The sequence below is a fragment of the Myzus persicae genome, unplaced genomic scaffold (genome assembly GCF_001856785.1).
Source record: "Myzus persicae strain clone G006 unplaced genomic scaffold, MPER_G0061.0, whole genome shotgun sequence".
NCBI lineage: Eukaryota > Metazoa > Arthropoda > Insecta > Hemiptera > Aphididae > Myzus > Myzus persicae.
Window position 1 is genome coordinate 53,870 of NW_019102547.1, and position 11,870 is coordinate 65,739.

Sequence of the window (11,870 nt, forward strand, 5' to 3'; positions counted from 1 at the left end):
GTTTTTATTGTACAAATGTGCATAGGTAAAATTTGTTATACTTTTCGTATTTTCACACGAACACTGTGCCGGCACTCCGTCATTCTCACTCGGCCCCTCTCCATCCCCACAGCTGTCGAATGGCCGCCGCCGCTGCCTACCGTCGACGCGCTACCGCCGAGTTTTTAAACGAAACGTTCGCGTTGCCATGTGACACATTGCACGCGCGCGTCTAGCCGTCGTCGTCGTCGTCGCCGTCGTCGTCGTCAGTACCAGTTACAGGTTTGCGTGCACATACGAAATATTGTTATAAACGTTTTATCGATTGGGTTCATAACATTTTTTCCCTTCTGTTTTTTTTTTTCAGATATCTACAAAATCGTAACACACACGTCTTATTATTATATACGTGCAAACGAAATTGCGCACAGAGATGTACGTGGCGCGCCGCAGTTCGGGTGCTCTCGTCGACGGCGAGACTTTTATCGACGGCCGCCGTCCCTAAACACACCGCGCCGCGATCGCGGTAAATATAGACATTCGACATTTCGACGCGGTCACGCGGACCACGCGACGACGACGAGCGGGAAATTTGCAACGCCGTGGACGCACATCACTGGCCAGCTAGAATCCGCGGCCGGCACCATTATGGACGCTTGCTTTAGCGCCTTCGACAAGGACGGGTAAAATATGTCTTATTTAAACAGTGTGCTGTACATTAATTGCGTAACCGGGAATAATTAATCGGACCGTTTCTGCAAAATAATATGGAAACGTACTATGGACATTTGTTATTCTCCATACAATTAACCCCTATTAATCACCTTGCACCCCCATCGACCCTTGATACATAACATGTACTCACGTGGTGTAATGCATTGACAAATATTTTGTCTGTATAAAATATTCCTATTATACAAAAAGGAGGGAAAAATCTTCTCAAAATCAGTAGAATCCCTTCTTCCACATGGTGTCTCAACCCTAGATCTCTTTAATCCGTGTGGTTTCAAAAAAAAAGTAATCTCCCAGATTTTTTTTTACTCGTGGATGTTTGCTCGGTATATTTAATAACTTATGTTTGTTATGATTTGTTATCCTTTAGTCTTCACAGTCTTTATTGTGATATATACTAGAATTACGTTGGTCCAAACCGGTGTAAAATTATTCTGCATGGCGCACCGGGATGATCCATATAAATTATATGGTGCAATTGATATATATATACCGGTGCATTTTTTTTAACGCCGGTTTGGGCAAACGAGCTGATTGTTGGTTGTTATCTTAACCGTAGTCTTAAAACTCCTTAATCCTTACTATTTATGGTAACAAATAACGATGGTTTCATTGATAAATGTTAGCCTGATGATTTAGTAAGGTAAGTGGGTAACCATCTTGATGGTTAGAGACATTCGATTGTATTATATTATCCAGCCGATTTGATTCTTCGTGTGCTGGCAAAATAATATCGAATGTACGTTATTCTTTTAAAATAATATGATTTATTCTATTCAATATTATACAACGGCCGTAGTATATTTTGGCCTTCTACATAACTTAATCACTATAGAGATACCTATTTATTTAATTAAATATTTTTACATACGAACAAATTAAATAATTTAATTATATCTCAACGCAATCTGATAAATAATTAAGAGCCTTGATGGGCGTGATGGTTAGCCGCAGACACTAATGTGTGCTATGGCCTATGATCAAACATCATCCGGATGGGTAACCATCCGGGTTTTTAGCGACTAATACTCATTCCACATACACACGCGTTCCTCAACTAACCACCCCCCTCTCTCACACACACACAAACAAAAAATAATAATGGCCATAGTTGCCAATGCTTAAGACCAATGAAAAAAATAATATATTTCATTTTTTTATTTTTACATTATTATGTAATTAATCTGATAAATTATTTAAAAAAACGACAACAATATTAAGGGTTAATAACTTAACTGCATAATAAACATAGTTATTGTTTTTGTCGACATTATTATCATTTATTATTCACCATCGTTATTTTTTTCATATAGCAGTATTTTAAGCAGTTGACATCTGAAATCGGTGCGTCAAGAAAAACGGGGCCGACTCCTTTTTTGCAAATGATAATATAAACCGAACTAGTACCTATTAAACTACAGTATTATCGTTTATGGTGTGCAACCGCCACGATTTATTAGCAAAAACTGATAATGATTAAAAATTTAAATGTATAGGTATCATAATTCATAGCAATCGTGTATTAGTATAAAAATGTACTCGCCAATATCATGTAATTTTAATTTATTATTTATTACATTTTTTTTTTTTTTTTGAACGGACATTGCGGTCTCTCATCATGGTGTTGTATAGCGGGTTAGTGCTAAAACGTTACCTACTTATTACCGGTTATTTTAGAGGCTGCGAATTTTTATTTCTTACAACATGAGAATTGTCGAAATTTTTAGTTTTTATGTTACAAATTTTTGTCTTTTTCATAACTATTGTCTCGACTTATTTCGGCTATCAATTTTACAATAACTCATCCGCACCCACAAATACCCATCATGCTGTGTCGTTAATTATGCCCTGCCTTTTTTTTTAATGTAACATATTTTACGTATTGTATTCCACGTGCCCTTTACCCATATTCGTACATATACACTATATTCAACCATTGTAATATTCAAGGATTTACTGTCACATATTATTATATTCTGACTGAAAAGAGCACACCTACAACTGCACAATATGTTCCTATACCTGCATTCTGTAGTTTTATAGTATACCTACTGTTATTAGTTTATTACTTATTAGTTATTAGTTATTTTATGTTAGGTAGGTTTAGACGGTAAAGTTTAGGAATATGATATAATATGTAACACTAGAGAGTGTATATCTACTATCTTGTATACCTGTACTATAGCTATATTTATATACATGACACGTGTCTTACGTGTGTATATATTGCGTTGGTATTCAGCTTGACATATTAGATATTTAATTATTGTATATCAGATAATGATTATATTTATTTATCTTAAACGATAGACCTATTCGTCACAATGTACGTCATCGAGCTGGTCGATTCAAGCTAATATGCATATACCTAAGTAATGAACTAACCGCTAAGTAATAACGGCCAGTAATAGTGAAAATATAGTTAAATATCTAATTTTTTTTTGACGACCATAAATTGTATTTTAAATCTTGTAATAAAGTAGTAAGTAATGTAAAAAGACAATTTTTAATAATATTAATTATCTAAATTTTTAAAAAAACGATTCCTTAACTTAATGATTTATCATTAGGTATTATAATTTCTCTTTAGCTATAATGATCATTAAAGTAAACACGTAGGCAAGTCATCGTATCTGTATATTTATATTATAATATTTACATAATACATGCAAAGTATTTAAAGCGTTCACAGTATTTCGATACTCTAAAAACTATTGAACCTTGAGGTGTATTGATTCCACATTGTACCTATAATTTCTTGGCAACAGCTTTAATATAAATACTATTTATAGTATATTAGTATAATAATATAGGTGAGGTTAATCAATGCTTCACGAGTTACTTTAGGGGTGGTAAATAAATAAAACCCTAACAATTCAACGGTTCTTTTAAAAATAAAGGATTATAACTATATCACTACATAAAAGACATAAAAAGTAATGTTTTTGAAATAATGTACAATATATGATGTATCTATATTTGGTACAACACATTTTTTACAAATTTCAAATCGTGTGAGTGAGTAAACGTTATTTAGTTTATAAAAAAGATAATACAAAATGTTTGAAATTTTAATACCTACTATGTGGTCATTTGAATATAATTTAGTGGACTATTAAAGTATTGGACTTAAATTAAGGAAATCATCCATGCCTAAATCAGTGTTTGTGAATTTAAATTTAAAAATAATCTGAACAAAGCTTTTATGTTTACCCAAAACATTCTCTAGATTTTGTTAGAACCACGCTTGTTTCCAAATTTCTCTATTGTTGTTTTGATATTTTAGACATTTTCTTGAAATAAATTGTAAAATTGAAAAATTACCCAAAATGTGGTTTTAGAAAATAATAATTTTAATTCAAATTAGATTGCTTTACGTTTTGAAATTTACATTTAAATTTGGGCCTTGCTCTCGACCTCTTTAATTTTGCCAAGGGGCCATAGGTAAATTCTGTATAAGTCAATATATATTTTATACTGACTATATACAGTATATTTAATGTATATAAATAATAATGATGTATGAATAATTTGATTAAAAATTCATAACGTTAAAGCTACAAATTGTTTAGTGTGTGTTCCAGTCTTAAACTAAATACCTATTTTAATTGATAAATTATAGTGACACTATCTTGATATATGTATTATTAGATCGTATGAACAATTTGAAAAATATTTCAATGATATTACAATTTTTACTACTAGAATATATCTATAAAAATATAACATTAATTTTTTTTTTAAAGTAAATAAAGATTAAAAAAAAAAAAAATAAATAATGCTAAAGTAAACAGTTTTTTTAATTTAGAAATACAGATGTATTATGATACATTATCTTAATATCCGTGAACAATAGTTGTTTGAAATTATACGACGAAAACATTAATTGATGAGGTATATTTTTTATTATTTTTGAAACTAAACTATATCAGTGGCAACTAGCAAGTATAATATTTTATATTATAACTTATATAATAAGTTTGTTCTGCGTTATTCGTGATTAATACAAAATGATTGTTCCGTTTTAAATTTTTGAGATTTTGACTTTTTAAGTATTGAACGTTTAAGTTCGTGTAATGAATTAGGTCAAATTAGTTGTACATAATATATATATATCGACGCGTGACGTCAAAAAACCCGAATGAATAATTATTTAGTATATATATAATGTTTTGAATACTTACATTGTAGACAATTTGTAGTCTACATCTATAGGCACCGCGCTTCGTATATAGGTACCGCGGAGTAGTGAGCACCGTTTATTTTTTTTATACCTATAATGATTTTACCATCTACGGCTCTATTTCGTCACTGGGGTCACTGAGAGACACTTAATTACTTATTCTTAAATTTTGGCCCTAAAACCCTGAAAAAACATTCAAGAAAAGCACAGAAATCAAAACTTATCGGGCTATATGTATCATGTACGTTATACCTATATCGTATGTGTGTAATTGTGAACTTTGAATTTTACATCTAGAGATTACACAGGCGTGTAAAGGAAGTCATTAATTATAAACTGATTTTACCATATTATCAAAATAATGAAAAATAAAAATATAACTGAATTGGACACATATAATAATTTATTTAGTTGAATCAATATAATATTAAAAATTAATTTATAATTAAGTTAATTTTAAACACATTTATAGTAAATGCGATTAGGTCCTAAGATTGAAGTCCTAATAGTCCTATGCCTATAATTATGTACATTAATTGGCATCGTATGCATATACCTAGTCGTGTGGACTGTGGACACCTAAAATCTGTAGTCTATACAAATATAGTACATTGCATGGGATATTAATTTTAATTAAATAACTGTTGTCTCCACCTAACTAACGCATAATGTAGCAAATTTACATGTTTAGAAGAATCTATTTACTCTGGTTTTTTTTAAATATTAGAGTGCATTTCCATACCATCAAATTAAAAGGTAATAACTCAGAGTACTTAGTAGGCGTTTTTGTTGATATTTTAATTTTCAAGCAATGAGCATTTTAAAATTCTATTATAATTTTACACAAGCGGGTGCGACATACTATTAATATTAGACTAAGACCATGGTCGGAAATTCTGAATGAGGACTATTTTCAGGTGTACACCATTTATAACCTTTATTTTGTTTGCAGCGATGGTTTTTTAAACATTGAAGAGTTTGATGGCATCTGCAAAGGGCTCTTCCGCAACGACCGCGGAATTGTGTACAGCCTTGATGTCCACACCCTTAAACACATATTTAACATATTCGATACGAAAAAGGTATGTAAGGTGGATTAAGGGATTTGGTAAACAATTATTAAATAATTTTGTACTCTTTGATTTTAGGACGGTTTGATTGATCGACAAGAATTCACTATGTGTTGGAACAAGTGGATTAAGACTGTAAGTACGAGTTTATAACTATGCATTAAGATTGCGGAATTGCCTAAAATAATAGGCAATAAAATAAGATAAAATTGTATTATTATTTAGTCCAGTGTAATGATTTCAGATGTTTAGGCGAGGTACCTACTCGTATATATATTATACATTCATATGCTCACTAGTTTACTACAGTTGAAACTTAATAAATATACATAAAACATAAAATAACAATAATGATTAATAATGCATAATCAATGGTGGAGGCCTTCTGCCTTTTAGCTCTCTCTCTCCCTTCGTATGTCACTGAAATCAATAACCTCATAGGGCCCATTCTCACACAACAAAATATGACTTTGGTATAGATGGCAACTTAATTTATATTGCAGATTATAAGACCCGTCAACATATTCCTCATTATCGACGTCCAAAACGATTTCATATCCGGTTCGTTGAACATCAGCAACTGCTCTGCGCAACAGAACGGATTGGAGGTATAAAATATTATATACTATAGAATAATAATAACTTTCTCGTTGCACTTTGTTTTTGTAAATGATTCATTGCAATTTTTATTCAGGTTATAGAGCCCATCAACCATCTGTTGGACACTGTGAATTTCGACTCTGTATTTTATTCATTCGACTGGCATCCGATCGATCACATATCGTTCATCGAAAACTTGTCTTTGCGTCCATTAGACTCGTCGTCTCAGGTAATAAAGAAAATACCAAATACTGGTGTAATAATTGCATAACACTCGTGTTTGTTCATAGATCAAAGCTGACAACGCACAATTATACGACACCGTGGTATTCGAGGGATCTCCGAAGATAAAACAACGTTTGTGGCCAAAGCACTGTGTCCAAGACTCGTGGGGTGCTCAGCTCTATAAAGACTTGAAGGTAATCCGTTATATAGGCACAGTGAAACTTCCATATAACGATATTTTTTATTCATCGAATTATGTATTTTTCAAACATAACAAAATTAAAACTAAATGTATATAATTCTATTAAATGCATTTTGTCTATAGAATAGTTTTTGCCTGTGGGCTTTGTAATATGGAAGTCTTAATGTATATATAAAATATATATATAATGTATAATTTAATGATCTGAGAGGCTTACAGTGTGCGTAAAACCGTTTTACATTAATATAGGTGGTGGATAATGCAGTGAAAATATACAAAGGAACGATATCGGACGTAGATTCGTACTCAGTGTTTTGGGACAACAAAAAATTGACTCAGACCACATTAGGCACGCAGTTGGCTCAGTTGAACGCCACCGACATTTACGTGTGCGGGTTGGCGTACGACGTTTGTGTCGGTAATTAACAATATATTGTTTATATTATGGCTATATGTATGATCAATTTAAAGAAGTTCATATGTGCTATTGTCGGTGGCGAAACGAACGTATAAAAGCGATGTTCATGATAAAAATATATTTATTATCCATATGTATGGACATAAGGGATTAATTTAATTAATACATATTATAATCATCATAGGTAGGTATACATATTATATGGGCGTGTCTAGTGCTTGATTTGGAAAAAAACTAGAAGGGACTCAGCGGATGTTTGATAAACGAGCGTTCCATACAAAATTAACTGTCACATTACCGTGGGGGGCTCTACCCTCCACACTCCCCATCAACTACCCATAATCCCAAAAATCATTAAATTTATTACACAAAAATATTTTTAAAAAAAAAACACTTGTTTATTAATCATTATATTTATAGTCGATTCAAATGTACAAATATTATGGCTATATACATAGGTATATTTTGCATCAGAAAAACTAACGATTTACAAATGTATTATAGTAAATGTTGCGTTCCCAGCGTTCAGTTTCAAATAAATAAAAGGGGTACGCTAAAAAGAAATGTTAAAAGAAAGGGGACTCCCCCCCCCCCAAAATCAAGCACTGGGCGTGTCCAGCCACTGTGTCAATATGGCCATGCGGATTTGCGTATTTAAATACCTAACTTTTAAGTGATTTTTTAAAATTTTTTATTTAATGGAAATTCAATTATTTTATATAAGGAACTTCCTGAAAAATACTTCTGACCAGATCTGAAAATATTCCTAAACATGTGTATATGATGACATGGATATTTGTATTATTTGATATTTCATAAGGTCGACTAACTATTGACATATTTAAGTTATTGTATATTATTTTGTATAGGTTGTTGCATTTCGAATTATTTTGAAATTTGTAAAATTGATGGCTAAATTTACTGATTTTTTGTACTCCACATCACCATCGCGAACACGCATCATGTATATTTGTCATTTACCCCTAAACCTAACGAATCAAAAATCCTAATACAACGCCCTATTTAACTGATGCGATTTAATGAATCGATCAGCTCGAATCTTAATAGTTTAGTAATGCCTAGTAATGATTTTAATTTGTATGTGACAACAAAATGTACAGAGTATCTTAGTACGATGTACATTTAAAATCTTGCACCAGGCCAAAACCAGAGTTGTTCTGGCATCACATATTGCCCTCCCAAATAACGTATCTGACCCCGTATGTATATTTTACAACAAATAGCACTTGCCTAAAAAATAAAATGTTTTTTTAGTGATTAATGGTAAGATACGTCCACGTCCGTTTCGCCACTGATCATCATTGTAATTTGTAAATACGATAATCGTTATTAACCATTGTCGAAGTTTCATAACGCATGACGATTTTTTATTGTTGTATAGCTGTGTCGTTATTACGGTAGTTATACATTTCCGGAATTCTTTTTTATTTCAGGTGCGACTGTAGCGGATGCGTTGTCGATTGGATACCGGACGATATTAATCGATGACTGTTGCCGCGGCGTCGATTTGAACGACATTGAAAAAACCAAAAACAATGTTGTCAAAAATCACGGTGTCATTGTTCAGTCAAACGAGGTGAATTTTAATTTTAATGGTCTATAAAAATACAAGCAAAAAGACAAATGATAATTAAAGAAATTAAATGATATCGATGATCTATATGCTGACAATCCATAATAATATACAGTACACTGTACCTACACAGGTCGTATTTCCAAGGATCTTATATCCTAATAGTATATACAGTTACTCGCACTAAAGATTTTAGGAACAGATTTTAAAGGCGTCACCGTTTTCGGCCAAAATGTACCCTTCCTTTTCGGTTGGTAATCTTTTTATTAAAATTATTACCAACAGGCAACAACTGTATGAAAAAATAATAAAATAAAACTATTGGCAATCTTACTATTTTTATAGTCTTCAGTCTTCAATGTAAGTATTATAATTTCGTTCATAGTTAGTTTTTTGTAAATAAAGACAAACCAGTATTATTCCTTGTTATTTTTTTGATATAATAAAATGTAAAACACGGCCCAATTAGTAAAGTGATGAGTCCTATATGGACAGTATAGGCAATAGAGTATAGTATGATATTATTGTATAGACTATAGAGTAATGCCAATATGTTATATAACAATATATTATATTAAAGGCATTATGAAAAATCAATTAGGTACTTATTTTTTTATCATAATTATTATTATATAGGTTTTATAAGTTTAAAATAAATTTTATTCAATTATTGTATTAGGAAATCTTAACTTTCGACGTACTCGTGAATGATTATTTTAATATCATAATTATTATTATATAATATGTATTATAAAGGTCCCCACACACTGCAGCGGTAGCGGTAAAATTCTTCTGTCTTGGCGGTGCCGCCGCGGTGGCGGTAAATTGTGTCTGGACTCATTTTACCGCTACCGCTGCAGTGTGTGGGGAGTGGGGACCTTAAGACTATATTAATTTGTATTTGATTAATGTAATATTATGTTATAACAGTTTATTGCCAATTGTTTTGTTTTATTATTTTTCACCTAGTTGTAGGTAATAATGTTGATAAAAAAACTATTGCCCGAAGAAGGAACGGTACATTTTGACCGAAAAGGGGGCTCCCGATTTCAACTGTATGACATTACGATATTTTCGTTTGGAAAAGTCGATATCCACTAAATAGTAGGTAGACATCGTGGCGAGTTTTCGGTACCTATTCATTATATACACCTATATATGTATATCATTGTCTGTGAAGGTGAGTTCAGGGGGGGGGGGTATTTGGCCTCCAAACATGATTGATTTTGACTTAATTTTCTTTTGTTACAATGATTTGATAATTGAAGTAAGTTAAATTTAACAAACAGTATTAATAAGTGTACCTTTTAAGTTTACAGCTAATACCTCTGTAAAATGTAAACATTATATTATGTAATACATATTAGAGGGGCAAGAATGTAAAATGATTTGATGATTGAACATTTAGATCGGCAGTAACAATTTGTATCCCGATTTTTGAGCTAATATAAATTTGGTTGAAAATAATATACCAGTCTATATATTGTGAGTGGTGTTTCTCGGAAAATCACGACGATATCACTAGGTACTTTCGAAATAAACGTAAAAATACATATTTGTAAATAGTAGCCAAGGCCGTAACTGAAAAAAATGTCGGGGATCCAGCTTTTTTTTGTTACAAACCTAGATACTATAGACACTTTCCATTTTTGCATTCAAAACCTATAAAAACTCTTGTTCAACTTTTAAACATTTTTGGGGGGAGGCAGGGCTGGACGTATAAATAGACGCTGATTATATGTATATACTTCTGGCAGTGGCGCATCCGGAATTTTTTTTTTGGGCGGGATTTTAAAAAAATGTTGACAAATTTTATCTGAAAATGATTTATAAATGAACACTTTGTTATTGTTTAACAATTTTCGGTCCGAGTTAAAACCCCCTAACCATCCCCCCATTACTCTATACTCTATAGTTCTATATTGTTAATACTTGAAAATGATGTGGGGGGTCGAAAAATATGTATTTACCCGCAGTTAATATATCACTCACCACGCCACTGGTTGCAAAATGGAGCAAAAGACTATATTTCCAAGTCACGAGAGTGTAATTTTAAAGGACGATGGTGACAGCATATTGCCGATTCCGATCACCCTACTAATTGTTATACCTAATGTAGAGAGTACAGTTGAGTGTCGATAACAACAATTTTGAGGAGGGTAAAAACAAGTTCGGCTTATTTATTTTTGGGTTTTATGCTTTGCATACCTATAATAACATTGGGTATTTCAATGTTAAGGAATTTCACCTGGACAGTGATACGATTCAAGATTTCGAGATTCGACTGTAGAATAATAAATAGAATTTTGGCAATTGAGCGTAATAATAGTGGAAATTTTTTTTTACCCTTCTAGGTAAAAACAATGGTTGAAGGGCGCGACAGGAGGCCTGAGCTGGGCTATAAATTGGCGCTCGAAATCGAAAAGTCTATGGAGAAAGAAAATTATAAATAGGGCCTATTTTATGTGTAGGTAATTATAAGCTTAAAATTATAGTAAAACTGTACTATGTATTTTAATTGAAAACTATGCGATAAATCTCATCAGTTGTTCAGTCATTGTCACAGTATTCAATTTGTTCTCGTTACTTTTAGATATCAATAGGTCTCTGGTGTATAACTACTTACTTGGAAACAAAGTGTTGTGTTTAGTCAATAACTAATAGGCCAAATGTTATTTCCACAACAGTTAGACTTAATATATTATATAGAAAAATAATTTGTATGTGTGCACTGAGTATATTTAAAAACTGTATAAAAACTAAATTTACATTAGAATAATAATTACAATAATTGCATACTATATAAGTATAAAACAAACATTCCAGCCTTATATTTTATACATATACCACATTGTTAACTATTATTT

General features: G+C 31.8%; 1 protein-coding gene across 1 annotated transcript; it reads left to right on the forward strand.

The window, feature by feature from the left end:
- Positions 1-229: 229 nt before the first annotated feature.
- LOC111032504 (nicotinamidase) lies at positions 230-11,614 on the forward strand. Its single transcript, XM_022312878.1, has 9 exons — positions 230-662; positions 5,847-5,976; positions 6,043-6,099; positions 6,468-6,572; positions 6,659-6,793; positions 6,855-6,983; positions 7,241-7,409; positions 8,864-9,006; positions 11,358-11,614. The coding sequence occupies exons 1-9, from the start codon at positions 628-630 to the stop codon at positions 11,454-11,456; spliced, it is 1,002 nt and encodes a 333-aa protein (XP_022168570.1). The 5' UTR covers positions 230-627; the 3' UTR covers positions 11,457-11,614.
- Positions 11,615-11,870: the final 256 nt, after the last annotated feature.

What these genes read in the sequence shown, in the direction of transcription:
- LOC111032504 (XM_022312878.1), top strand. Translation starts at nt 628, where the DNA reads ATGGACGCTTGCTTTAGCGCCTTCGACAAGGACGG. An exon ending in AGCGCCTTCGACAAGGACGG is followed by an intron (nt 663 to 5,846) that starts GTAAAATATGTC and finishes TTTTGTTTGCAG; the next exon opens with CGATGGTTTTTTAAACATTG. An exon ending in AGCTCTATAAAGACTTGAAG is followed by an intron (nt 6,984 to 7,240) that starts GTAATCCGTTAT and finishes ACATTAATATAG; the next exon opens with GTGGTGGATAATGCAGTGAA.